The sequence below is a fragment of the Strix uralensis genome, chromosome 11, assembly GCF_047716275.1.
Source record: "Strix uralensis isolate ZFMK-TIS-50842 chromosome 11, bStrUra1, whole genome shotgun sequence".
Classification (NCBI taxonomy): Eukaryota; Metazoa; Chordata; class Aves; order Strigiformes; family Strigidae; genus Strix; species Strix uralensis.
This window is the reverse complement of record NC_133982.1, coordinates 13,210,602-13,237,772: the sequence shown is the minus strand read 5'-3', so window position 1 is coordinate 13,237,772 and position 27,171 is coordinate 13,210,602. Positions and strand designations below refer to the sequence as shown.

Here is a 27,171-nt window from a genome sequence, read left to right as displayed (position 1 = left end):
GTCTGCAGCTTGGGAAACTCCCTTAGAGGAGATCAGAGAAACCATTTAAAGTTTTCAGAAATAGTCATCTCATATAATTATGCTGAAGAAAATCATAATTTGCAAAGAAGTCTGCAAGATAATGGGCCTAAAAGACTGATTTCCCCAAATACATCGTTCAGCTAAATTTCATGTTGAATTAGGGCTAGTTTTGTGTAACGGTTCTTCAAGGTCCCATTTTTCCAGCAGTGCTTGCTACAGGGGAAGCAACGAACCACAGCTTAACCAGGAGAACTGAGCACGGAAACCAGCACGCTGCTCCTGCCATGGTACTGCAGACGACCATACCGGGAGGGCAGAAAAACTAGCTGTTGTTTTAAAATTTCCAGATAGGTTTAAAAGAACTTGTCAGTTAAGATCTGCATTACAGAAATCAGATTTTGAGGGAGAACTCCTTTCAAATTTTTGCAGGACAGCTTGGTATCTAGCTTTAATGGAGAACCCAAGCAGCTTCCACAGCTCCTTAAGAGTCCTTTGAATTAAACTCCTCCAATTTAAAGTGATGTCAGTTTTCTGTCCATGGATATCCATCCACCTTCCTTGTGGAAAGAGGGACAGAAATGAATCCATAGGCTCAGATAGATACTCAGGGGGTCAGACTAAGACGAAGGCCCAACTGCTCCAGAGGTTTGGGCCATGTGGTTATTTTGGGGTATGTAGGTGACTTCACTTCTCCTTATCCCCCATGCATCAAAGCCACTTGCTCTCACTGTATTTGTTTCATACTGTTCCATAAGCATCCTTGCAAATTTTAGGTAACTGCTTACTGCTCGGAAAGCCCAAGTACATCATACTCCTGCTAGAGGACACAACAGCAGGACACACCAAGTTCTCACTATTGCAATACTGAGGTATGATCAATATGTTAAGAAAAACATGTATCAGCTGTCATGGAGTTCAAAGTCACTTCACACGACCTCCTCCTAAGAAGCGAGAGCGCACACTCCACATTCCATCATATTCCCTCACTAGCAACCAGAAAGGACCAAAACCAAATACCACCCAACAGCCTCGACCTAGGCTCTGAATTTAAAAGAAGCACAAAAATGTGTTTTGTATTACACTTATGCGGCAGCTAGTGCAGGCTTAGACAGATAATACAAACTCCTTTAGAGCCCAAATCCTTCTGGCTGCCTTTCACTTAAGCTTTTCCAAGCACTCAGGTATTTAGATTCCAGTGCAGTCTGTTTCCTATAAGTGACCACGAACAGTGTGGCAGCACGTTTGAAACGGAGCCGGCCGGAGGGCACCCTTCAGCTGTGGGAGCAGGACGGCTTAGCACGAGCCTAGGAATGCAAACCAGCACCTCGCAGGGTCCTCATGTGTGTGGCCTCGTGGCACTTCAAGGTGCCGTGGGGACTGTCCCAAAACTGAGAACTGCGGCTGTGTTCCCGCAGAGATACTGCCGAAGGCCAACCTCTGACATCTTGCCATTAACTGCATTCACGCTAGTCTCTTGCCACGTTTCCCAGGAAATGTAGTTGCTATGCAAAAAAAAAAAAAAAAAAGGCTTAACTGCCTGATATTTCTGTTCCTGAGACAGCAGACTTAAATCTTCTGGGAGACTGCTTATTCCCATCTTGTCCTTCCTGCAGCTCTTTTAGGACAACTCCCCTCAATTGTAAAACCATTAGCACATATTGTTGCACTTTCCCTGAACCCCTGCCATACCTTAACTCCTTCCTGCACGGCTCTTTTCCTGACTACTTCTCGTCCTTTGATGTGACACCGCAGTTTCTGCTGCTGCATTTCACCGGCCTCCTGGAAGGGAAGCTCTGCTAACCTGGCTGTCAGATGCAGTAACTGCTGAAGCTACAAATCCGCCCTCCGAAAACCTGTGGATCTAAAGCTTATTCTCTGCCTCGCAGACTACAAAACCGTGACTGTTTCAAAGAGCCGGCGTCTCCTGAAAATCCAGCAGGCCCGTTTTGCCTTGCAGTGGTCATTTTGCTCATGATTGATGTTCAGGAAGTGGATTGCTTCCCCTCTTGTTAGACCCTATCTGGATTCACAGCAGCAAGGATCAGCAAATGCTTTCCGCTCCGGTCCCTTTTAGCTGTGTCTGTAAATAGCCTTTGAGCCACAGCAATTTGGAGGTATTCAGCCTCTGAATCCCTAATTCCTTTCAGCTCTGGCTAGCTTGGTATCAAGGCTCTGCACACGCTGCCACCCCGGGAATGCCTTGCTAGCAGCTTCCCATTTCACTGGCTGTGCCAGCAATTCAGCTCACCAGGATGCTTTGTCAATGTAGTAATCCCAGCAATTGTCTGCTTGAGTACTTCATGGCAATCAAAAGCCATTTAAGATTTCAGGTTTGTCTTCCTCTTGTCCCCTCCCCACCTCTCCCCAAAGATGTCTTCCAGTCACCAGCTCACCCAACAGAGGTGAGAAAAATGCATTTAGCCCTACCGCAACGTTAAGAGGTTGCTTTATTTGTCCCCTCCCAGAGCAGACATCATCTCTAGAGGTTAAACCAAAATAGCGGTACAGTAAAAAGCGATACTCAGATCTCCTGAGGGCTGAAGGAGCCCGATTCCATTAGCTGGATTTGTTAAGTTGCATCTTTAGGCATTTTTTTGTGTGAACAGATGTTGCGAATCTGGTTCTGTAAACCCAGCTCTCCCACAGCACGGGACTGTTCAGCAAGCACGGGCAAAGCCAGGGACGAGAATCCTTCCCACATCAGCAAAGTGAAATGCTCCGCAACTAACACCCACCTCTGGACAATATTGTGATAAATTTCCCTTTCTTGAATTCCTGACACAAAATCCAATGGATGCTAGACAAACTATTCTGCCATAAAACCTGTTACGTGATGTCCCAACATGACTCCAGCCTTTCTGTATGTAAATGTAAATTACACGGCTCATGAGATTTGCAATCCAAAATGCTCCATCCCACACGGTGAAGAAGAATATGTAACCCTGGAGAAACAGATTCTTTCACTCATTTCAAAGCATCAATCACACACTCCCTGCAACTTAATTACAGATCTACTGCTGAAAGAAGGAATTAAGTTTCCATTAAAACCATTGCTGGTGGACAATATGCTTCAGATTGCCCAAATTAAGCAATTTTACTGCATTTGATGCTGATACAAAGAAAGCTACCCTTTCCCGAAACCAGAGCTGGGCACGGGGAGGAGAAGGAAATGCTCCATCATACACGGTTTTGCCATCCTGTTCTTACTGGCCAATAGGGCCAAGTACTTTTCAGCCTGGGCAGGCAGGAGATGGGGAAGGGTTTGTTCTAGCACAAGACTAAAGGGGATGTTTTGTTAGAGAAAGATCCGCCCCAGAGCTCCTGGCTGCTCCTCTGACGGCACTGGCTGTGCAGTGCTCAATCGGAGCCGGGGTATACCCGAGCTGACATTTTAGCTCTTAACTCTTTCAGATTTCCCAAGCAGGCTTCTCGCGCAGCCTCCCAGCACTGCCTGCTGGCGTGAACGCCGGAGCAATAAGCATATTTCAGCGGAGCAGAGAGTTTCTCCAAAGCCACAGACACGTCTCTCACAGAAGAGATGATTATTTGGATGCTGCCAAGGCTTTGGACAGAAGTCCCGTTAGCACGCGGCGCTCACAGCAATACCCAGTTACAGCTGGAAACCACGCCGCAGGCTACGGCGAGCGGCACACGCGGTGCAAAGCACAAAGATTGCCCCTGCTCCAAAAATAGGTGTGCTCAGGTAATAAACACACGGCTCTGGGACCCTGGCTCCTGAACTCGCTTCGCCAACCCAACGCTCGGACCGATTCACCCAAACTGACTTTCCCCATTCGAGCCGTTTCGCTACCTGGTCCAGCCTCAGCCACGGCTGTGGCGAGCAGAGGTTGATTTTATTCTTTGTTCCCAGATGCGTTTTCTGAGTCTCATTCCTAAGCACATGCTCTCGGCTTGGCGCAGTGGTCTTTTTCTTCCCTATCCAGGGGGTTACAGCGGTCTCCAAACTTTATGATTATTATTATGATTATCAGGCTGCCGGCTCTCCTCAGAAGCAGCGGACAAGGACTGCACCAGCGGACACAGCCATGCCCAAGGTGGAAGCACTGAGGGAAGCACTTTGACGACCACATCTCACCCTGTGACCGGTGGCAGGTGCCCCCTCGCTATGGAGGAGCTGCCTGACCCTCAGGCGAGACCCCCCCACCCCGGTCCATTTGCCAGGTACCGGCTCAACCGGACCGTGCGAGAGCGTCAACGTGTCTCACCTCGACCCCTCACGTCTCCACCGAGCTGTCCGGGCAGCCGGGGAGAGCTCGGGGCATCTCTGTGCCCTCACCCCACAGCCCGGCCCGGCTCCCCGGAGAGAGCCCAAGCGGAGCCCGGGCTGGTGAGGGCAGAGCCGGGTGAGGGGCCGCCTTCGGCTCGTTCACACCTGCCCCGGCGAAGGGCGAGCGGTCCCCGGGCCAGCTGGGGGGGGGGGGGCGGGGATCGGGGAGACTCTCCCGCCCGGGGACTCGTACCTCAGCCGCTCCTCAGGGGAAACGGTGGTGCCGAGAGCCGAGCGCAGCCTAACCGAGCCGAGCCCACCCGAACATGGCCGAACCCACCCGAGCCCAGCCTAACGGAGCCGAGCCCACCCGACCCGAGCCGCCCCCCCGCGCCCGCTCACCGGTGGGCGGCCACGGCGCGGCTCCGCAGGTACTTCTGCGCCGTCATGACCCCCACGAAGAGGAAGCTCTGGGTCGGCGGGCCGGGGCGGCGCGGCGGGGCGGCGGCGGCGGGCGGCGGGCGGCAGCCCTGCGGGCGGGCTCGGCGGGGCCGCGCCGCCGCCGCCAGCTCGGAGGCGCGGGGCAGGACGAGGCGGGAGGCGAGCACGAAGCCCAGCACCAGCCCCAGCAGGACGCTGAGCCAGGCGCGGCGGCCGCGGCCCGCCATGCCCGCCCGGCGCCGGGCCGCGCAGGCCCCGCGCGGCTCCTCACAGCGCCGCCGCCGCCCCGCGCTGCGCCGCCGCCGCCAGCCGCGCCGCGTCGCCCAGCGCCGCCATGGGGGAAGGGGCAGGGCCGGGAAGCGGAGGGGAGGGAGGGGAAGGGGGCGACCGCCTCCCCGGCCCGGCCCCTCGGCACAGGCGCCGTGTGCGGCCCCGCCGCCGAGGGCCCCGCCCGGCTGTAGCGGGGGTGGCGGGGCCGCCGCCGAGCAGCCCCCGGACCGCCCCCCCCCCCTCCGCCCCGGGGGTGAGGAGGGGGCCCGAGAGCCGGGCCGCGGCCGCGGGACGGGGACCGGCTCCCAGAGCAGCACCCTGGGGCAGGAGCACAGCACAGGGACCGGCTCCGTGAGCGAGCACCCCAGAGCAGGGCCGCCAGGGTCAGGGAGCGGCACCCAGCATCCCGCCCGGGGACCTCAGGACCTCGGCCCGGCTGCCCAGGGCAAGAGGCTGGGGCGGGAGCCCAGAGGGAGCGCGGGTGATCAGATCTGGGACAGGAGCCCAAGACAGCATGGGTGCTCAGATCTTGGGATGGGAGCCCAGGAGAGCACGGGTGCTCAGATCCTGCGTCAGGGGCTGAGAGCCTGGACATAACCCCAAGACAGGGACCCCAGCCCAGCACCCTGCACCGAGACCCCAGGACAGGACCCTGGCTCAGGAACCAGGACTGGGGACTCCAGCCCAGCCCTTCAGACCAGGACAGGAAGGCACTGGGAGACTGGTGCCCCGACCCAGGACAGGCACCAGGCACCCATGCCCGGTGGCAGAGGTCCATCACCCATCCCCGCAGAGACCCAGCAGGGCTCACATTGCAGCCAGAAATGCACCATTTCCATCTCTGCATGGTCTGGTCGCTCCTGCCCGAGCCCCAGCCCTGCGCTGCCTCAGCTCACGGTGGGTGCAGAACCAGAGGAGAGGCACGGCACTGAAGAGAACCCTCCAGTCCTGGTTTCGCCTGGTACTGATGCATTCATGGCGCACGTGCTCTGGTGCCAGGGGGAGTGAAAGCACAAGCAGCTCTACCGTTTTTTCCCACCTTGCTAATTAAACCGACCAGAAATAGGTCAGTCTATTTCCATGCAGAGGCTATAATGACTGCTGGACAGAGTGAAGATGGTAGGGGTACCAGCTGAAGATTTCTTTTTCTTTGTCCGCACTAACTCTCCAGGTGCGTTTCATCTACAGAGTGCTTCAGCTTCAAATACTGCAGTCCCAAACCCTTGACATTTTACAGGAAAAAAACCCCTGCAGTCTTTACAGAAGAAACATACCTAGTACAGCCCACTGATCTTCTGTTTATCATTGTGGTTTCTTCCATTTCCTACCCACTTTTGTATCTCCAATTGCCTGTCTTTTCCACTTTAAAATTTTATTTATATTGTGGGGTCATCCACAACGAGCTGAGAAGAAAGTCTTAGCATAACAGCAGCCTGCACTTGAGCAAGAACTGTTGCAAAAGAGGACGCTGTACCAAATTAATACTGTACATTAATAAGTCAGAGAGGCATACATGACAGATTTTTACGATCCTTGTCCAGTTAGTAACTGTCACACATCTGGGAACTAGCAGGTAATATCACAGTCTGATTATCTAACAAACTCGATGACGTCTTGAAAAAAATGCTTTTGTGTGGGTTTTATTGCTCTTGTGATGGTCCAGTCCTCAGACAAAGGTCAGCACCGGTGAACTCTTGTAGTGTCAGGAGCAACAAAAAACACAGGGAAAGTACCACCACGATTTATGGTATTAAACAAAAGTAAATATAAATAGAAACAAGAGAAGAAATACGAGCAATTAGCAGGAAAGAAGAGCAGGAGGTCTCCTTTCGGTTGCCCGCGAGTAGAACACAGAAGTATTGAGCAAGATGTATGTTTATGGGAAGAGGAAGAGAAGAACTAAATGGCAAAAGGAAGAGAAAGGAAGAAAAGCCCAAGCTGGAACAGACAGGAGGCAGGTAAAGCCAGGGAAGGACTGGAGCACCATCGCTTGGCAAAAGCTGGCTGGAAGGTGAGAAGAGTTTCTGAGGCCAAGGCCGTGTGCCTTTGAGAGATGCAAAACACTGAGGAAGAGTTACAAATGCAGCAGTAGCTCGGGTGCAGTGAAGGTTAACAGTTTCCCAACAGCTTCATGTGTGCTACCAGGCAAAGAGGTTGATGAAGATCCCCAAAAGGGCTCCTCCAAGACTGACCATGTGTGAGGCATGGAGGCGTTCCCACCCCAGAGGCACCAGGCAGGCCCAGGGCTGTGCCCGGCTGGAAGCCCCACATTTGCTCTGACAAAGCCAGCACAAAGTTGCCTTTCTGGGACCTTCCTCCAGGGAACGGGACCCATGATCCACCTCAGTTCTTCCCTAGTAAAATAATCCCAAACCACTATTTATACCAAGAAAACCTTTTTTGCTATACTCCCCATTCCTTCCATATAGGGAAATCCCGCCCCCCCCAACCACTACTTAATTCTTTTCTAATTCCTTGGATTTGCAATGTTCAATGTTTCACTATTATTTCTTAACTACTGGTACCCTGATCCCTTTCTGCAAAGTGTGCAGTTATCCTCAGTGTGTGCCACTCTGCACATGTGAATCTTTTACCCCACTTTCAACAGCTTCTTCAAAAGGGACCTCATCAAACTCTGCTTCTCCCCTCTCCCCACAAGCCCAATCATCAGGTCCTGAAATACAGGACACCAACAGATGTTCGAGCTAAAATAAAAAGTAAGGCCACTCCTTTCCAAGAGAGGGAGATGTGGCAAGTCTATAAGCAGGAACGTGATTACTCTCAGTGTGCTCCGGATCAGCAGTAAAAATCTCCTGATTCAAGGGAAAGCCACTGTGGCCTATGAATTACAGGAAAAGGCAGAGCTAGCGTGGTTAAAAGGCAATAAAAAAGAGAAGGGTTGGGGCTGAGGAGCCGTCAGTTGGCTTCTTCCCATAAAGAAAAGAAGTTAGTCATCAGAATTGAAAACTTCGTGCGACTTCAGCACACATGGAAACGATGAAGCGGAGCAGCGTTAGATCTCCCTCTGCCCCGAGTTCTCGTTTGGCACGTTCCCACCTCCCTGCACCTCCAGAGCAATTACAGTTCTGGACCTCGCCACGTGCAGGGGCTCAGCAGAGAGCGCTTGGGGAAGGGGCAGGAGAAGGAAGGGGCACTTCCTTGGTGCCAGGATTTCACATGGAGAGGAGGCACGTTCAGAGTTCACGCTGCCACTGCGCGAGATCCCACCACCGGCTACAAGGCCGAGACATCCAGCTGTAAAGTGGGGGTAGCACCTGGCAACGCTGCGACGCTCACACAACCTCCCTAAGCACACCAAAGTGCCTCGCTTTATTTCATTTATTGCACCAAACTCACATTCCAAAGTGTTAGGTGGGCAAATGCCCCTTTTGCTGCTCCTGCCCCCTCCCCTGTCTTTGCATAGAGCAGCTGTTGCTTCCACTATAGGAAAAAAAAGGAAAAAAAAAAGGCAGATTAAGGGAAAACAGCATGGCTTAATTCTTCCATCTGAATTATAACCCTGCCATTACCTGCCTAGAGAATGTTTTTAATCTGGTTGGCAGAGAAAGGTCATACTGCATAATCACATTTAAGTGCCTTCCCCTATTAATACAGCTCAGTCTCAATAAATAGCTGGCACTATATATTATGGCTACTATATATTAAAAGGCATGGCATTTTTCTCATGTAACACTATACAGAAGCATAAACACATTTTTACGCAGCATGTTTTCTATCCTATGTGGGACTGCTTGAGGAAATATTCTGAGGGCTCTCCAAAACCTGAAGAGGATGCACGTCATGTGTGCTCCCAGCCCACTCACTCCAGTGAGATTAGCACCCTGACCAGCCGGCGAGAGCCCCCTTGACAGGCCCACACAGTTCAGATTCATAATCAGATTAACAAAACAGTAATCCTATTTTTAAATGATGAAAAAGCCAAATCCTTGAAGCGGCAAGCTGTTTTGTGTGCATACAGAATAGATGTCGTCCCTTTGGAGTAAAGAAGCTTAACACCAAAAGAAAAAAGTTTCTTCCACACAGGAGAGTCTACCCCATAGAGGAAAGGACTATCTTGCATTATAACCACTTCTTTTTCCCATCGATTTTGATCTCAAATTTTTCCACAGTGACGAGCCCATTCTAATACTTACAGGATATACCTTCTACAATATATATTCTTTACCATATTTTAAAATAATAGTTAAAGAAGTGAACTATTTCCCCAGTGCTCCAGAAACTTTAATTATGACTGTTCCAGTACTTAAACTGATACTTTAAAAACTACCCAGGCACTGGAAAATGAGCATACTTCATATATTCAAGGTAACAGACTCACGGTGGAAAAAATCTAGCTGGGCAACCAGCAGCATTTGTCTCTGTCACAGTATTTCCAGCACCGTTGCATTTTCCCAAATGATGCAGAAACTCCTTCCCCGGCTCCAGCACCCACTTTTTTTTTTTCCCCTCCCCATCCTCTTCTGGTCCTGCCACGGATCAGTCCCAACCTTTCCTCCCAGCTGAATCACTCAGAAGATGCCCGTTCAAAGGACAAAAAAAATAAAAAAGAAATGTCACCGGTTACTCCTTGCTGGAAAAGCCAGCCCAACATTGCCATCCTACGGCCCGGCCCCGCAGTGCAGCTCCGGGGCCGAAGGGCTGCCCTGGCCCCCGCCTTCCCAGCCAGCCAACCCGATTTAGGGCTTTTTGGGGGGTGCGAGGGGATGCAACCCCCTCCTGCTCCCTGCACAGTTCCTCAGTTGCCTGCTCTGGGCTCCTGCTCTCATCGGCTGGGTGGTGATAGCAGCACTGTCGTGGTGCATCGATGCATTTGAGCTTGGCATCACGGAGGGGAAGGCGATACGTTTTTAACATGCTGCCACCAGACTAGAGTCAACAAACCGTTGAAAAAGTCTAGAACACATATTTAAAAAGCAAGTGGCAAGATGTAATATACCTAAGAAGCAGAACAGCTAATGGAGTGGCAATCACATTACCTAAGAAGCAGTAAGGTGAATTTACAGGGAACGTTACCCTGTCTAGTACGTGATAAAGTAAAGCTTTAGGACCCAGGTTGGGGTTGGGGTTTGGGTTTTTTTTGAAGGCGCACCCTGTAGGCCAGCCTAACAGTAACTCCCCCTTTTAATGCGTGCAACAGAGCGCTAGGACTAGATTGAAAGGCCAGGTATTTCCTAGTATTCCAGGTATATCCATTTTCCTTCCATTCTCTTTAAACAGAATTTTCTAAGTTCTTTTCCCTGCCATCCCTACATTACTGTTGCCCATGGTACGAGCTCCGAAGCCGACCTCAGTAAGCAGCACACAGAAAGAATCTTGATTAGTAAACTGTGGTACGCAGAGGGAGGAATGAAATTAATAATTTATCAGTGGAGATCTTGCTCTGTGCTGAAAGTGCTTTTTAACAGGTACGCACTTCAAAACACAATCACAGAAAAAAAGAATACACATCAGAGCAGCAGCTGCATACCTGCCAGCCCCTCGCAACAGAAATCTGCAATGAAAACGTGTATGTCCACCACCAAAATGGAGCTGAGGAGACCTATTGCATTGCAGCCATTGGTTGCTTCATAAAAACTGATGGAAGTTTTTGAAGTTGCTGGCTCTGGAGCTGGGAATATGGGCAGGGTGTGTGTCAGGCTTGGAACAGCTGGCTTGGAAGCTCACACAAAAATCAGCTACAACGGTGCAACTGGGCCAGGACACCACCCAGCCAGCAGCCGTATGCTTTTCCTTTGTGGTTGCAGAGCTGTTCCAAAAGCTAAGCTTTCATTCCAAAGAGGGGGGGAAGAAGAAAAAACAAACCCAAGTCTTCATCCCATCCAAGTCTAGACCGGCTTTTTCTACAGTTGGAAATTATATAGTTTCAGTGTTCAGCGATAGCGTGGACAGAAACACGCTCTGCCTCACTCTTGGCTAAGCCGATCCCCGAAAAGGTGTCACTTTTTAGCCTGTAGGAGGGCAAAAATCATCCAGAGGGATCTGATCTGATGTAGAGGTGTGCTGATGTGCAGCCAGGCTTGAAAAAACACAATGGCCAGAGTTGAGAACTGCCTGGTTGATTGGAGGAGGCATGAAGGACGGCCTTAGGATGGTTTAACTGCAGCCATTAACCATAGTGCTGCTGGTAAAACGTACAGGACACTGCCACGCTGGACACCATCCTCATTCACAGAGCACTCTGAATGCTAACGCTCACTAGTCATCTGCCTAGGGAGGGGGAAAAAAAAAAAAAAACAACCACAAAACCCGAGAAAAAACACCCCAAGCTAAACATCTGAGCTGATTATCAGCACAGCCTAAGAAGGAAACCAGGCTGGGCACACAGCAACTGCAGAACAGCCTAATGTCTCCAGTTTTGAGTCAAAATAGTGCAGAACTGCACAAAACACAGCAGATTAGATTTGTTAGTACTAACATTTCATACCTGTATTCAGTCTCTGCAAGGAGAGCAGTTCCTTGCAGATACGGGTGTAATTATAATTTTCATTCACATTGAGCTCTGATTAACACACAGGTAAACCTGGAACTCCAGGAACAGCTCTGCTAACAGATTCCCCGTTTGCCCTCACTCCCCCAAGTCCATCTTCTGTTGTTCATTATCAAAAATTTCCAGTATAAGAAACATTTTTTTTTAAACAACTAAGTATGCACTATCACTCTTAAAAGCCTTCTTTCATTTCACAATGTTTTTGAAAGGATAAATAAAGCCAAATAAATATTATGAGAGTGACAACATGTTTTTTTTGTTCAATTTTAATTCCAGTGCTCAGTACCTCCTGATGAATAGTTGAGAGAACTATGCATAAACTAGACCTCATCTGCAATTTAAAGAAAACAAGAAACTTTGTTCCTCCAGCATATAAATCATCTGAAAAGCAATGAAAAATACTTAGCTGCATTTATCAAGCAACTAACATCTTCAGGATTTTTTTGTGCCTCTGAACACTTGCTTGACTTCGGATTTTTCAATACCCAAAATAGATTACTCTTCAGTGGTTAAATAACATTATACAGCAATTCAATAGCATTGCATTAACTCTTCATTTTTTAGCTATCTTCTTTCAGATAGATATTTCCAGAACATCTGTATCAGTAGAGCAAGAGGCTTCTTGCATAACTGCTTTAAGTGGGGGGACAAAAAAAAAAAAAAAAAAAATCTCCTGAAGGCTTTTTAATATGATCTTTCATAATTCAAGTTCTTGGGAATTCATACCAAAGCAGGAACAATGGAGTCATTACATAGTTCACTTTCACCTAATGCCTTCTGCATGCTCTGCTCTTAAGCTCTAAAGCAACAAGTAACCACCTTTCCATACTTGTTTGTGGTCAAGGGAGAGCTTTCTGTTTGAAGTCAGAAGAAAAACCCTTCCCTCTGCTTGTGCAGGCTGCGAGCCACCAAACTTCTACAAACTACAAACTTCTGTGGTTCTTCCGCAGAAGGTTCTTCCTCCCACCCTGTTCAATAGCCTAGAAGTGTCTGATCAAGAAAAACTTAGGGACTTGAGGATTAAAATTAAAAAGAGAGAAGGTTGAAGTTTCCAGAAATATGTAAGTCACTTCATTCTCACTGGATACGTCTTAATAAATCTTAGAACTGGGCAAAAATCCATATCCCCAGTCCCAGCCAGAAACAAGTCTTGAGACACAGAGAAAGATTAGCATATGCTCAGTTCAGACCTGCTTATTTATTTCTTAAAATGTTTTTACTGAATTAAATCAACCCATCCTTACCATTTCATCAACACAAGGAATTCTGCTTAAGACAACAACCTCTCCCAGTTGATTTTTGAAGACAACACCTCAGTCTGCTGCCTGTTTCCCCAACACAAGGGGAAAATGTTCCCCAGAGGCATGAGTAAGGTAACAGCTTAGTCCTCTTTACTGATGAAGAATCCTCAGATGTTGAAAATATCCTAAATATCCTTCCCCACCTCTATTTTTTTTTTCCTTATTAAAGATTAAAACCTGAAGTTACATATACTGGTCTATGTTACAACAATGGAAATGTAAGTTTACATACCCAAAACGCACAGAAGCCAGGAAATGAAAACTAGTTTCCATAGGAACATTAATAGCCTTCTCACTTCATCTTCTACACGCGCTTGAACACACACTTCACGAGTCTAAAGCAAAAGGTTCTTTGCCTTTCCATTTCATGAGCTGGTAGCTTTAAAACTTACTAGTAACATGCTACTGTTACATTTATAGTCGGGAGATCATGGATCACCCGACACAAAGAGCAGTATCTATATACATATACACAAAGTTGGCACTCGTACCCATCGATGAACACAAATATTCCAAGCGTATTTAGAAACAAGTGTTCAAGCAGCCCTAAACTATGCCCGTGAAATACTCAGATGTACTATAATGCCAGTATACCAGCTCAACAACAGTACCTGGACACACGGACACGTTGCACGTTGACAGCAACTATTTCACTCTTTATCAAGGACAGCCTGGATTTTACTCGTCTGTCACATTTTGTGCTAGAGAGCATATCAAGAGGGTGGGTTGTTTGGGAAGCTCATTTACAATGACCAGCTCTAACTTTATTTTCTATCCACAACCCTGGATGTACACCAGAAGGATGAAGACCACACGCACTTCAGTTCCTTACTCCCCACCTGCAAGTTTTACAAGTTTGGTAGCCAGAGGAGCTTTTCAACCCAAAGCCCCCTCAGCTTTCGTGCTGTGCAAGCTGGCAGCAGGGTCAGAACCCACCTCGGCATCTAGCTGGGCTGCGCAGGGCAGCCACGCAGTCAGACTGCAGCTCCCACCCCGAGACACATCCAGAACGCTTCATTTGATCTCTCATCTTGCTTTATACACATTTATTGCACTAGAATGTATGCCTTCTATATAAAAAGATGCTGTAGAAAACCACAAGATTGTAAATATTAGATTTATGATTTTTTTGCAGTTATATTTAATATTATTTTGTTTTTACAAAGCAGTTGGAAAAAAAAAAAAAAGGAATAGCAAGAAACCCCCCATCTGCTGTCTAGCATCAGTAATCCTCACTGGTTTGCTTACCATTTATAAGGAAAACATCATTCAAGGTAGCTTGTCACAGAGACTCTTCCCCAATAACTGACCTTTGGTACAAATCTGTGGCATTGCCAGTTCACCTGTTTTTTTCCCCAAAGTCCCTCCCTCTAAAATTCAAGGTATCTGCTGATGATAATATTCTTCCCCTCTAAAGCACCTTCCAGCCAAACAGAGTAAATCTGGTAACACATGTCTGAGGATGGTAAATACCCTCATTTTAAAGAGGTAAACTGAGCGTAGATAATTAAATTTGACTGAGGCCAGTCTTTTGAATAGCCAGCCACAGAACCCAGATCTCACAATGCCAGGTGATTCACCTTGGCTGAAGACTACGCTTCCCCTCTACAGAAGAGTGAAAATTAACTGATTACACTGAAATTGTTTCTTTCTTCATCCTCTCTAAGAGGATCAGATATTTTTCTTGTATGGTATCACCTTCTGCATTACTATTTGGAACTGGTGTAAATCCGTTTCCAAGTTAACACCTGTACTAAACCCAATCCCAAAGGAGTCACTGTGACATGCAAACTTTAGGCAGTTAGACAGTGGGTAAGATCAAGCCTGCTAGTGACACGGGACACTAGGGAGGTTAGCCTCATCCACCTGCCGACGGGCCTCTCCGGCCTGGTCTCCAGGAACAAGTTCCACCTCCTTCTCCAGACAGGGGGTTATAGCCTAGAATTACAGAGAAATCATCCACCTTATTAATATTCATCCTCAACAGGCCTTCACCAACACACAAGGAACACAAAAAATTAATCTCACAATTATTTGCACCTTGTTCATGCTTACTACACAGGCAGCATTTTAAGGAAAATGAAAACAAAGAAAATATCCGGACTTGAGATGGTTTATTTTTGTAGTGCTAACAGTAAAAGCCATTGCAACACACTTGGGTTTTAATTTGATCAATTTGGATTAAATTCAATTGAAATTAATTATCATTTAATTTCTCTAAGTCTGTACTAAAGCTTTAATGCTGCTCTGCAGAGTAAACAGAGCAGTAATAGTGACTCTTACAGTAAACTCTGTAAGAGTGTATTTGTTCTCCAAGAGCCCTAATAGTTAGGGACTTAAAATAATCTTTTATTCCAGTCCTGCAAGGAATACTCTGAAGGTCAAAAGATAGAGCCGCTCATTACTACTGTTAAGATTTATTTTTTTTTAAATAATTTGAAAAGGCAAGCAGTAAGGCAAACAGATACTTTAGTTGAACCTCCCAACACCATAACTACAGACAACTTCATTTTACGAGTATGTACTCGGAAAGATACAACTTGGCAAACGTCCTCAATTTGTTCGATACCAGGCAAAGAGAAAGACAACTGAAAACCTGTTAGCGCTGCTAACCAAGCAGGTTTCAAAGCAACCTGTTCCACCGAAACTTCAAGCATTACCTCCATCTTTGAAGTTTTTCTCAGACCAGCCAAGTTCTGCTTTCTAGCTTAATTCAGCAGCTGAACAGTGCAGATGGTTCTTTCACTTCATGCTGATCTACCTCATGAGAAGACCAGAGACCTCTGATTTTATAATCTGTTACTTAAGCAAAGATTTTGCTTCAGATGAAACTAGGACAACTGGAAGGGTGCCTCAATCCAGCTGCCCTGATCCTGGTTCTTAGCACCGCTATTACCCACGCATTTCTCACCCCCCATAGTGGTGAATATTCTGTGCAAGAGCCATAAAAGATGTTTGACAGTATCAGACATTAGGCTGCACTCCTATTAAACAACGTAAGATGAATCAATCCGTCAGTTCCTTCAGCTGTTGTCAACAGCTGTCAGTAAAAATATTCAAAGCAGAAATCTCAGCACTGAACTATTACTGAGGTTTAATATGTTTAATCAAGAATCTTCAGGTTTTGTACATTTAAGCAAGTGACTTACTTAGGGCTGCACCTTAAGCAGGTTTCCCTTTTAGTCTGATATGATTGAGGCTCTCTAGGCCATCCTCTCCACTACAGAAAATTGTAATTAAAATATTATACCCAAATTAGTGCTTGCAGGCAGTCATAGGCTGTTTGACCAGCTAGGAGACTAGCTGCATGGCCAATATACAGCAGCGATCCTAACGGGGGCTATGTAAGGCCACAGAAAGCAGCTCATCCATCAAGATGATGTCAGCATTGACAGCAAGTTTAATGACAAGACCCTCTGGCAGTTTGTGAGAGTTGGTAAGAGTTTATACACCTGCAGGATTTATCTATTCAATAGGTCATTACTGTGATATCTCATAAATAAGGTCACATTTTGCATAATGAAGTCTTTCATCTGCCTGAATCTACATAAGACAAAGTCAAATATCCTGTTCCTGCATTTAGTTAGTACTACAGGTGGTTGAAAGACAGACCAGATAATAAATTACACGACTTTTACAATAATGGGGGAGGGATCCCAGAAATATTGCAGGAATCTATAATTCTGAGTCACAAAAATCTCAGTAAACTGTGGCAAAAGCATTTACAAAAAAACTGAAACACTTTCCCTGGGGAAAAGCACCACAGAATCTTCCTGCTAGGTTTTGCACAGAGCAGGCCGCACTGTTCAGAGGTAAAGAGCTCGTTTGTAAGGCATATTTTGTTTCCTCCTTGAAGAAGGGAAAAAAATACGTACAATGACTATGTATGCAGCCGGATAAAGGCTCTGTTTCAAGCTCAGAATATCTTAAGGATTTCATACTTACCACCTCCTCGCAAGGGCTTTTTGTTTGGTTTAGATTTTGGGACTGCTGACGAGGTGGAGGCACCAGATTCTACTTCTTGCTGTTCACAAAAGCAAAAGTTACTCAGCATTTAATCACTGTGACTTTCAGATAATAATAATAATTTCACATAAACATAATTGCAACCCTAATTAACACAGTTGTTACCTGATTCACTTTCAGGTTTCCTTTATAGCTTTTTCCTTCTTGCATACTTTCCCACATTGCTATCTTCTGCCTTCGCTTCTCTTCTTCAATCTAAGAAACAAATCCAGGATATGCAAGACTAAGATTTCAGAACTAACAGAATCGCCAGTGCTACAGAAACAGCTACAACAGACTCATCAAAACCCAAGGGAACTTTCTTTATCTGACACAGTATCTCTGAGCTTATGGAAGCATTTACTTTTTTAACACCAGTGTCTTCCCAACCACAGAACAACCACCCCTCCTCAGCATATAGAGGCTCTGTGTGCAGCTTCTTTTGACCACTTGATGCTATAAAACATTTTGAAAGTAAACCAGAACCAAGTGGAAAGCTTAAATCCTAATTTATAAAAAGTACTAAGTAAAGAATATTACATCATAGTAATGCAATGCAGGATTCTACAGAAGAAAGTGTTTTTCAAGTGAACAAGACAGCCAGCTACATATTTACATCCCAATAAACAACAGTTCTCCCAACTCTCTTCTAAAGCAATTTAACCACAAAAACAAATAAATTAACCGTTAAGACAGACTGCCTTCATCTCAACAAACAGAAGGGGAACAAGGTAGCTACTCCAGCCAGTCAAAGAAGGCAAAGTTCTCTGAGTCCAGGCACATTAGACCTAGATTTTCTATATAGTAGCTATTTCCTTCCATAATATGACTTTTCATTTGCTTTTAACTGCCAATATTTCTTGAAGCATCAGCTATAAACTGAAGTCTAATGTCTCTGACTGCAAAAGAAAAAACAGAAGACCTGGGATTAATGAGCAATATTATTGCTATGCTGATCACATCCACTTTTCTACACTGCCCCACACAGCAATATGCTATTCCTCATTATTCCAAGCTGTAGTTCAAACCATTAAATTACAGCAATGCTAAGCTACATTTCTAAGCACATGTATTTGCCATTAAGAACAGAAAATAGATGTATGTAGTAGTACAGTCGATCTAAATGCCAGTAAATCCCCTCCGGCCATTCATTGTGCATATAACTAAGTTTCTGTAGGTACAGATTTACCTGTAAAAAAAAAAATAAATCAGGCCCACACTGTCCCATGCACACAGTTACTTGCGGAGAAGCAAGTGCCACAGAGGTTAATTACTTCAGGAAGGAGCAGAATGCTACACGTATCAATCATTCTAATCAACGAAGAGCATGAAGACATCAGGTCAGCACAGCAGGTAAGGTTGTGCTTGTGTCGCTGGAGGTGCATCGTGATACCAACTGTCCGTTACGGCTTCGGGTGTCAAACCATATCAAAAGTGGTCCAGGTGAAGGAGGGGGGACAAACCCAGCACCCACATTCCAGCAGAGAGCACAAGTCTCCTATTCTTCGGGTATCTAGCATGGAATAAACCTCTCTATCACAGTAGCAAAGTACTTGATGACACATTTACGAGTTGAAGAAAGAAATGCTCTCTGGTTACCTGTCTTTGTTTTTCTTTGTATCTTTCTGCTTGTGCATTCAGCTCCTCTTGCATCCTGAGGCGAGCTGCCGCCAAAGCTTCCTGCCTTCTTACCACCACATCAGGCTCTAGGAAATTGGGAAAGAGTTTGCAAAGCTATTAAAAATACATTCTAGATGGTCTTCTCAAAGAATGGTAGTAAGGAAAAGTTCACATCTCTTCCTGCAGCTGTTTTGCAGAAAATCACAGCTCAAGCTCAGTTTCCAGTTAATCTTTTACAGTAATTCGTATGCCAATTTAAATTTCATAACATTTTAATATTTTTAGAGCAATTACTTTAATAGGATTTTAATGAGTAAGGACAACAAGGTAACAAACCCATAAAAAAACTAGAATTCACACTTCTAGGATACTTGCTTCTATTTCCGAAGGATTTGTTTGATGCAAGCAATTTCAAAAATATCACCCATGCTTCACAGGGATTCCATTTTTACCCAGAGAACTTCTTTTACGCAGAAGCATGAGGCAACCGGCCCACATTCACTCCTACTCCTTCTGGCAATTGGTCCTGCTCATTTTCTTATGGCAGCGAAGCAGTGGCAGATTTAACATGCTCCATCAGCAGAGAAATTACTTACAAATATCACACATATCTCAAGAGAAAACTGGCAGCCTCAGAAAATCTACATTGAGTCACCACTTCTCTTTATGATTACCCTTTAGGAGGAGTCAAAAGAAAAATGATATCCAACCAAAGGCAAATATTGCTCTTTTTTTTTCCAGTAGCTGAAGTAGCTCCATGTTCGTTTGTCTCCTTATATGTTTGCTACCATGCAGTGACTAATATGTAAAAGCAATTTCAGTACTTTCAAGACTTTCACTTTATATGCAGTTTTGGCAATTAAATCAACATTTAATTAGCATTACAAAAGAACACCAGTAGGATAAAGGCACGTAAGTAATATTTTCTGGGGCCCCATGTGCTGCCATGCCAACATGCCAAAGGAATCGGTGCCAGGCACTTATTGTTTTGGCAGATACATAAGCACAGCCTGTGCTTTACGGCAGTGAGTCTCCAAATGAGGCAGGATCATGACTGTGTAAGATTTGCAACCTATGCTACACTTAAGAGGATAACACAGATGAGAGGCAGTTACACCCCAAATGTACACAATCCCGTCAGAGTAGGAACTATGAAGGAACAATTGAAAGGAAATACAATGAATATTAATCAAAATATTTTTCCCCAGCATTTAGATTTGGAGGTTTTGGTTTTGTTCAGTAAGTCTAAAAGTTATTTGATAACTGACCACAACTAATTTTAATGAGCATTCTCTCAGCTCCTGCACTATCAAAGACCAGCTATTCCCTTGTTCTGCAATGCCTCGCTCCTTCACTCCCAAACATGTTACTTTGGGACACAATCCTTCCTTAACAAGCTTTTAAAAACACTTTTCATGCTCCAACCTTTTCCCAGTGATCTCTTCAGTGACGCTTTCGTGGACCGAAACAGTTATCCTGAGTATCACTCACCGTTAAAATCCCTCACAACAGAATTTATTTTCTGGTTGTTATTAAATAAAGACTCTGTGTGTGTGGATCTGAGCAGCTGTCAGACATCCCCTCACGGCTCTGAAGCGCTTGCAGGAACCTCGGGGAGACACAAGCACCACCCCACACAGCTCTAGAGAGCCAGCAAAGATTTACTCACCCACAGCTGCGTCAGCTGCTCCCGGCTGTCTGCTCGGCCTGGCCGCCAGGCTCTGGGATATCTTCTGGATGAGGAGATAGATGGCGACAACGGCCAAGAGGATGTACCAGCCATAGCTGGACAGCAGGGAGCCCACTGGGACAGGGACAAGCCGGAGGTGAGAGCGGGCCGCGGGGGAAGGAGCCCACCCGGCCGGGAGGCGACAAGGCGGGGGTGGGGGGCCGCCCGGGCAGGGCCCGGCTCCTCTTCTCAGCGGGTAGCGTGAGTCCGCTGGGCTCCCCTCGGCCCCGCCACGCCACGCCACGCCCTGCCCTCCCCTCAGCCCGGGCCGCCCCCCTCACCCCCGGCGGCCCCTCACCCGTGTGCTGCAGGAACTCGAGGCCCCCCCGCCCCAGCGCCGCCTGCCCGGGGCCCGGTGCGGGCTCGCCGCCCCCCAGCTCCATCGCCCGCCGCCGCCGCCGCCTCACATCCGGGAACCGCCCCGCACGCCCGCCGGCTGCGCCAATCACCGCCCTCCTCGTCCCCCGCCACCTCGGGGCCAGAGAACCAACCAGGAAGAGAGGCTTCCCCTCGCGGGCCAATGGGAAAGCGGCAGCGAGAAAAGGGGGTGACCTCATGGCTGCGCCGGCCAATGGGCGGAGAGGGGAAGAGCACAAGGGAGCCAATCAGGGCCTGCAGGGAGGGCTCCTCCCCCACCCGCCGCCATGACCGTCCGGCCTCGTCCCCCCAGCCCCGCCCGCTGCCCCCTCCCGCCCCGCCCCGCCCCGCCCCGCCCAAGGGGACGCCGCACCACGGGGAGAAAAAGGAAACGTTCGTTTATTGAACCCCAATAGTGAACCCCGAAATGCGCAAGGACAGGGTACGGGGAGGGGGGCGGCTGCCCGGCAGGGAGAGAAGGGCCGCTGGGGAGAAGCGAGGGCCCTGGGCCCGGCCCAGGCCTACGATCCGTTGGGAACCGTGTCTTCTTCCATTTCTTCTTCAGCGTCCTCCGAGGGGCCTGAAGGGGCACGTCAGAGTTTTAGAGCAGTCACTGCAAATGTTAAGTTTTCTTTCCCGCAGGGACAGTATAAATTTCTGCCCCCCAAAGAGGGGCATTAGTAACGTGAGCTCTTAAAAAACACCACAAAACCAAAAATCTACACAGCACTAATAGAGAAAAAGGCGGTATTGTCCATCTGCAGTGCAAAGACCTCTCAGAATACCCCCGCCTGAGGCACTAACGCTCAGAACAGAGTCCAAATATACTTTGCAATTAATCTCTTTTTTTTTTAAATAACACTTAGGGCTGATGTTTGGCACCTTGCTCTGGAGGGAGTCTGGTTAACAGCCCAGAACCGTGCTCTAGAGGCCAGGCAGATAATCCGCCAATTAAGAGTCTTACGGATGTAGTTCACAGTCATTCTAACTATTAATAAAAGTTATGTTCATTTTAAACAGTTTTTTCAACTCCCTAACTGACCCTTCCAACGTAACTCCCTACTGAAAGAAGCTAAAGCATCAGGAAGCAACACAGAGACGTAGATGCTGTTTGGGAAACAAAAGTAATAGAAGTATAGAGTGACCTGATTTTCGCTCTCTGCCAGGAATCTGACCAGCCTGTAGTAAGCCTTTCAGTCGCTCCACTTCAGCCAAAGTCGTGGCATTTGCTATAGCAGTCTAAAAAACAGACAGACAAAAGAACAGGATGAATCTTCACATACATCCATCAGTCTGTTTAGAATAAATATAAGAATGAGATTTTCTCCAGTTAAGTGATGCTAAGCTTCTACAGAAAGTGCTACAAAACTCTAGTTCGAGAAAATTCTACAAATGACAAAGCACAATCTTACTTTCCCCCTTATTAAACAAGCTGCTCTATCTTGGGAGAACTCTAAGCTCAGACCATTTAATTCTCAAAAACCAGGTATGTCATAACACAAGAAAAACCACAGAAAAAGCACCTAAACCAAAGTTTATACACTTTCTATTTGCCTGAACAGAAGCTGACGTTGCCAGGAGGAAGGAAACATTTGTTCAGTTTGGCTCCATGACTGTTTTTCTCCCGCATTTTTGCCTATGTGTGCTGCCCTGACATATTTACCTTAATTGCCTCAACGTCTCCTGGGGAAGGCCCAGCTTTCTTCTTGTCAGTTGGCAGACCAGCACCTGGATTGAAGCTTCAAAGGAAAAATAAAGACCTATTACACCTTCTGAAGAGCACGTGCTTCTCTTAGCTTCCAAACTAGGTTTGGAAGCATTTCATTCAATCAAGTGTAGTATCTTATCTTTGTTAACAAACTGATACAGTGAAGAATTACCTCCTTCAGAAACACCAGCAACTTGTCCTCGCTGTCCCATTCCCCCCCCACTTTTTCATCTGCTCAGAGGCAGCCCTTAACTTTATAAATTAAGCGGTTGACAAAAAGCTGTTCGATTTGGATGTTGTTGAACACTCAGGTGGCCTGTCACCATTACAAAAGCAGGGTGGATAAATAAAGAGCAAATGAAATTGGGTTTCCTGTTCTTATATTCCTAACACTATATTATAGCAGCCTATATGAAAGCCTACACTAGACTAGATGTAATATTAAAAGAAAAAGGTTATCTGCTGCTGCTTTAAGAAAAAATAAAACCCTGTAGTTTGTGAAAATGGATGTTACAGACTAATCAGCTGGAAAGAACTTCCTGAAGTGCTGACCCATCATCAGAGTGCTGCAACTGCTTTTGCAGTTTTGAAAGACCTTCTTCATATGTTTATTGAGCTATTTAGTTCAATCACCCACTTATTGTAAAACTACCGCAGACCTGAACCCCTTTCCACTCATAAACTAGAGCTAGAGCCCATCTATTACAGTTTTAAGTGTTAAATATGTTCAAGATATTTTTTTATTTAACTATGAATGTGGAAATGCTGCTGCCAGACATGATTCAAAGTCTGATTTCCAAATCGGTTGATAAAAGATTAAACAAAACATATGATGTACCACTTAAGAATTAAACTGAATAAACATATATTTGTAATAGCTTAACTAAAGATTTTCATCTGCATTTATCCTCCTAACTACAGCAGATTTTACAGTTTATATTCCCTGACAAAACAAAAAAATGTTAGTTACTAATCATCTAAGGAAAAAAAAAGCAAAATAAACAATAACCACTTCTCTGCAGTTAAATAACAAAAATTTTAAAATTAAATTAAGGTTTCCTGCTTGTTGACTTAAATCAATCCACCCTGACCAAATCTATCTTTCAAAATATTTCTGAGATGTATTCACCACCATCCAAAAATTGGGATACTTGGACAAGGCACTTCTGGCTACCAAAGCTTTTAAGGCATCCTGCCAGTAGCTGGTATTTCAGTTTACTGCTTAATACCACACACAAAGAAAGTGGTGTTTCTGAAGGAGAATGCCAGTGTAAATTTGGTTTTTTTATCTTACGTTTTTGTTCTCCTGGCAATATCCTTTGCAAGCTGTGCACCCCGTTTGCCCTTGAACATTTTCTCTGCCTCCTGTCGCTCCTACAGCGATATCACACACACAAAGTTAATTTAAGAACACCGCATTTTGCAAAGCTTCTGTCTTTGCAAAGAAAGACGCTTTGGCTCATCTTCATCAGTGAACATTGGCACGTGGAGACCAGATGTAAGAACAAGCACATGAACATCGCCCAAACGCTCAGACTCAAGACGTATCAACCTAGTGCTCTAAGAGAAAGAACTCTTTCCCACACTCCACTGAAAGCAGAGGGCTCTGTTGCAATCGCTCATTTCTTTCTCTAGAGGTCTGTCTTTCTACCGACACCAGAGGGCCAGAAAAGAATCAGACTAAACAAACTTAATTAGACACAATTAAACAGACTACATCCTTAACAGAATGAAACCATGAAAGAAGACAAAGAGCCTGTTTTAGAGCCACTTATGATACACAGTTTCAATAAAATCTACAACTACAGCAAAAAGTTTACTGTTACCAACAAATTTGCAAGAATGTAACAAGGAAAAAAAAAAAAAAGGTATTCATCTTGTGCAGAATCAAAGACAGTAGACTTACTTTGAGTTTCACTTTTTGAAAATCCAGCACTCTGACCTGGGGAACTTTGTGGATTACGTACAATCTGTAATGCTTCTTATTTGTTACAGGATTCCTTAAAATGCTACAAAGTAAATAAAAGTTATAAAGAGGTTCTTAATATGAAGTATTTTAAAATACACTTATAGTGAAACACGTTAATATACTTAAAATGCATTCATGTACCTTCTGCTATAACAGACAACAAATAAACCCATTAAATAGCTTAGTAACAGTGTTCTTTGATATTATGAAAACTATAGTAAAAACTTGCACTTTATTTTGTCAATTAAGTAGATTTTATTGAAGAACAACATAAAGAACAACCTCAAAATATTAAAAAAACACCCAAATAACTAAAGCATCACATTTCCTACCTGGACACTGATCAACCGAAAAATCACAGGACAAATTGTTTTTCTTTTTTTGTCCCTCATACCAAATGTAAACAATGCCTTTTCAGTAACGTTACATGTATTTCAAAGTATCTTGTAACAACAGTTTAAACCTTTAGTTTTTAAGTTTTTAAAGGTTAGGGTTACCTCAATGCTTGCATATTGGTTCATAGAGACATTACACCTCATTGGTCCAACAGCCTGACAGTAATATAAAGCCCCAGCTATTAGATACTAGGTATTTCTGAAGTGTAGTGGAAACATTTATTGATTTAATTTTTAGGCATAAAGAATCTGTCACAGCTCATAAAAGGGAGAGCATTCCAGATCAAACCAAAGAGCCAGGCCAGCAGCAGAGTTCAAACAGCAAAGAGTAGTTTTTCTTTTCAAGATTACATACCTCAGGTAAGTCAACGATTTAATAGTTGATAAGGGATCCAGTTCACCCTACGTAATGGGAACACAGTAAGAAATCACCCATTTAGTGAAAAATCAAACATTTGAAAACAAAACTCCTGAACCTCTATCTATTTTAGAGACCAGTGAGAATTACTGATTGGTACTAACTAGAATTACTGCAATTAGTTGAACAGGAAACCCACTAAGACTTTGTGACTGCTGTTCCACTGCATGCTGCAAATTATGCTCATTAAAATACGTACACCATTACCTATTACCAGACCCATACGATATTACTCTAAAGAAAAAGAACCGTTACCAAAAGCATATGACACTACTCTCAGGAAAAACTTTAATTAGAAAGATGGCAAACACAAAATTTAAGCTTGTTTAGATTTATCCCCCATTGACAGCTTACCAATTCAGCAATGTTATTGTTGGTAAGAATGAGCTCCGTCAGGCTGGGCAGAGCCTGTTCAAGGTTTTCACCAATCCGACTAAAGAAGAACAAAAAACAAAGGTTTAACTTAGGCCAAAAATTAGCAATGGTGAAAAGACACACAGAGATACGATAACATAGAAGATCTCTCTGTAAAACAACTCAGTGTGACACTGGCAGAAGTTTGGGTTAGCATCCACTACAATACTTTTTCTGTAAAGCTGGCAATAAATACCAGCCGTCACTGTAAGATGCAATACAAAATTTATATTCATTCACTTGCAGGTTTCCCTGTTTTCTTGTCTTTATGGGGGTGATTACTGAAATTCAAAGTTCCACCCAAATTCCAAAATCTGCATCTCACTGTCTTGTCTGAAAAATGAAGACTGACTTTTGCAGTGAATGAGTCAGGAAACTCAAAGAGGGCCTACACAGTCCTCAGTGACGATTTTTTTTTTTCCATAAAGCAAACACTTTTACCCAGCATTGAAGGACACACACACTTCTCTCCCAAGAGCATTTTCCTCTGCCCCAGGGTCCCATCTGGCCAAAATACAACCGCTTACCAAATCCTATTGTTATTCATCAGAAGAGTTTTCAGCCTTCTCAACAGAGGGAATCCATCCAGTTTGCGGATTTCATTGTCAGAGAAATCAATTGCATCAAATTGGTCCAGAGTGGCACCCAAGTTCTCAATAACAGGGATTTTATAGCCTGGGGAGAGAGTGCAAGACAGGAATCAGATGGTGCCCACAAGAGAGCTGAACAAAGCAAGAGACAGCCTGCGTAGGAGGCATGTCAGGATGGACCGAGATAGTCTCAGTCAAAAGAGAGAACGCAGATAGTCTCAGTCAAAACACCCCCGGAACGACTCTCCTCCGCATCACTCACTGACCAAACTCTCCCCCTCAAAGCCAAAAGTCCCCGCAGCCTTTTCAAAGCATCCCTCTTCCTCCCCCTCAGCAAACACCCCAAGTGCCTCCCTGTATGTGTCCCCTCAGCCCAAACCCACCTTCCTGGGCACATCCCTCGTGTGTCCCACCCCCAACACTGCAGGTTCTTCCGACATTTCCCCCAAATTCCCCTTCCATTCCCCACCCTCAGGTTCCGCTGCCGCTGGAGCCTCTTTAACCCCCCTCCCAAGCCCCCGGGCCATTGCAGGCCCCTCCAGCAACCTCCCCCATCCTACTGCAGCCCCTCCTCCCATTGAAGGCCCCAGGCCCCACAGGCCTCAGCCCTCCGCGGACAGGCCGCACCCCCGGCACAGGCCGCACCGTCCCCCCAGGCACAGCTCCCCCCCGCCCCGTCAGAGCCCCGCCGAGCCCGCGCACCGCGCAGGTCGAGCTCGCGGTCGCGGACGGCGTTGGTGTACTGCGCCGCCTGCTCGATCAGCTCCGCCGTCAGCTTCACCATCCCGCCGGGCCCCGCCGCGCCGCTCCGCTCCGCCACCAGGCCGCGCCGCGCCGCGCCAGGCCAAGCCGCCGAGCGCCGAGCCGGGCCAGGCAGACCGGCCGAGCGCCGAGGCAAGCGAGGTGCAGGCACCGCCCCGCGGCCAGCCCGCTCCTCCCCAGGCTGACAGGAGCGGGGCGGCGGGCTCCCCCCAGCCCGTCAGCCGCTGCTCCCCCACTTCCCCCGGGCTTCAGCAGCAGCCCGGTACCGGGCAGATCCAGGCCGTGCCCCCTCAGAGGGTCTCGAGGCCGTTGCGCCCTGACAGGGGAGTCCTGCACCACCACCCCCCTCCCCAAACCAGGCCGTTCTCCTCCGTCCGTGGTCCCCTCCTCAATCTCACCCCTAACAGGGCTGTTCACGGGCATTTTCCGTGCAAT

General features: G+C 46.4%; 3 protein-coding genes across 3 annotated transcripts in view; all 3 read right to left on the bottom strand.

Annotated features, from left to right (window-relative positions):
• The window catches only part of CHSY1 (chondroitin sulfate synthase 1), an 80,483-nt gene extending 75,566 nt beyond the window's left edge, over nucleotides 1-4,917 (bottom strand). The window contains exon 1 of the mRNA XM_074880536.1: nucleotides 4,652-4,917. Coding sequence (XP_074736637.1) covers nucleotides 4,652-4,917 — 266 coding nt within the window. The remainder of the gene's footprint in view (nucleotides 1-4,651) is intronic.
• An 8,955-nt stretch (nucleotides 4,918-13,872) lies between these two features.
• SELENOS (selenoprotein S) lies at nucleotides 13,873-20,583 on the bottom strand. Its single transcript, XM_074881131.1, has 6 exons — nucleotides 20,422-20,583; nucleotides 20,064-20,198; nucleotides 18,374-18,480; nucleotides 16,901-16,990; nucleotides 16,715-16,793; nucleotides 13,873-14,707 (listed from the first exon to the last, which is right to left on the bottom strand). Exons 1-6 carry the CDS (start codon nucleotides 20,504-20,506, stop codon nucleotides 14,628-14,630), a joined length of 576 nt encoding a protein of 191 aa, XP_074737232.1. The 5' UTR covers nucleotides 20,507-20,583; the 3' UTR covers nucleotides 13,873-14,627.
• Nucleotides 20,584-20,861: 278 nt separating this feature from the next.
• Nucleotides 20,862-26,830, bottom strand: SNRPA1 (small nuclear ribonucleoprotein polypeptide A'). The gene is made up of 9 exons (XM_074881130.1): nucleotides 26,677-26,830; nucleotides 25,912-26,059; nucleotides 25,325-25,403; nucleotides 24,908-24,954; nucleotides 24,095-24,197; nucleotides 23,483-23,562; nucleotides 22,144-22,219; nucleotides 21,626-21,719; nucleotides 20,862-21,060 (listed from the first exon to the last, which is right to left on the bottom strand). The coding sequence occupies exons 1-9, from the start codon at nucleotides 26,756-26,758 to the stop codon at nucleotides 21,002-21,004; spliced, it is 768 nt and encodes a 255-aa protein (XP_074737231.1). The 5' UTR covers nucleotides 26,759-26,830; the 3' UTR covers nucleotides 20,862-21,001.
• Nucleotides 26,831-27,171: the final 341 nt, after the last annotated feature.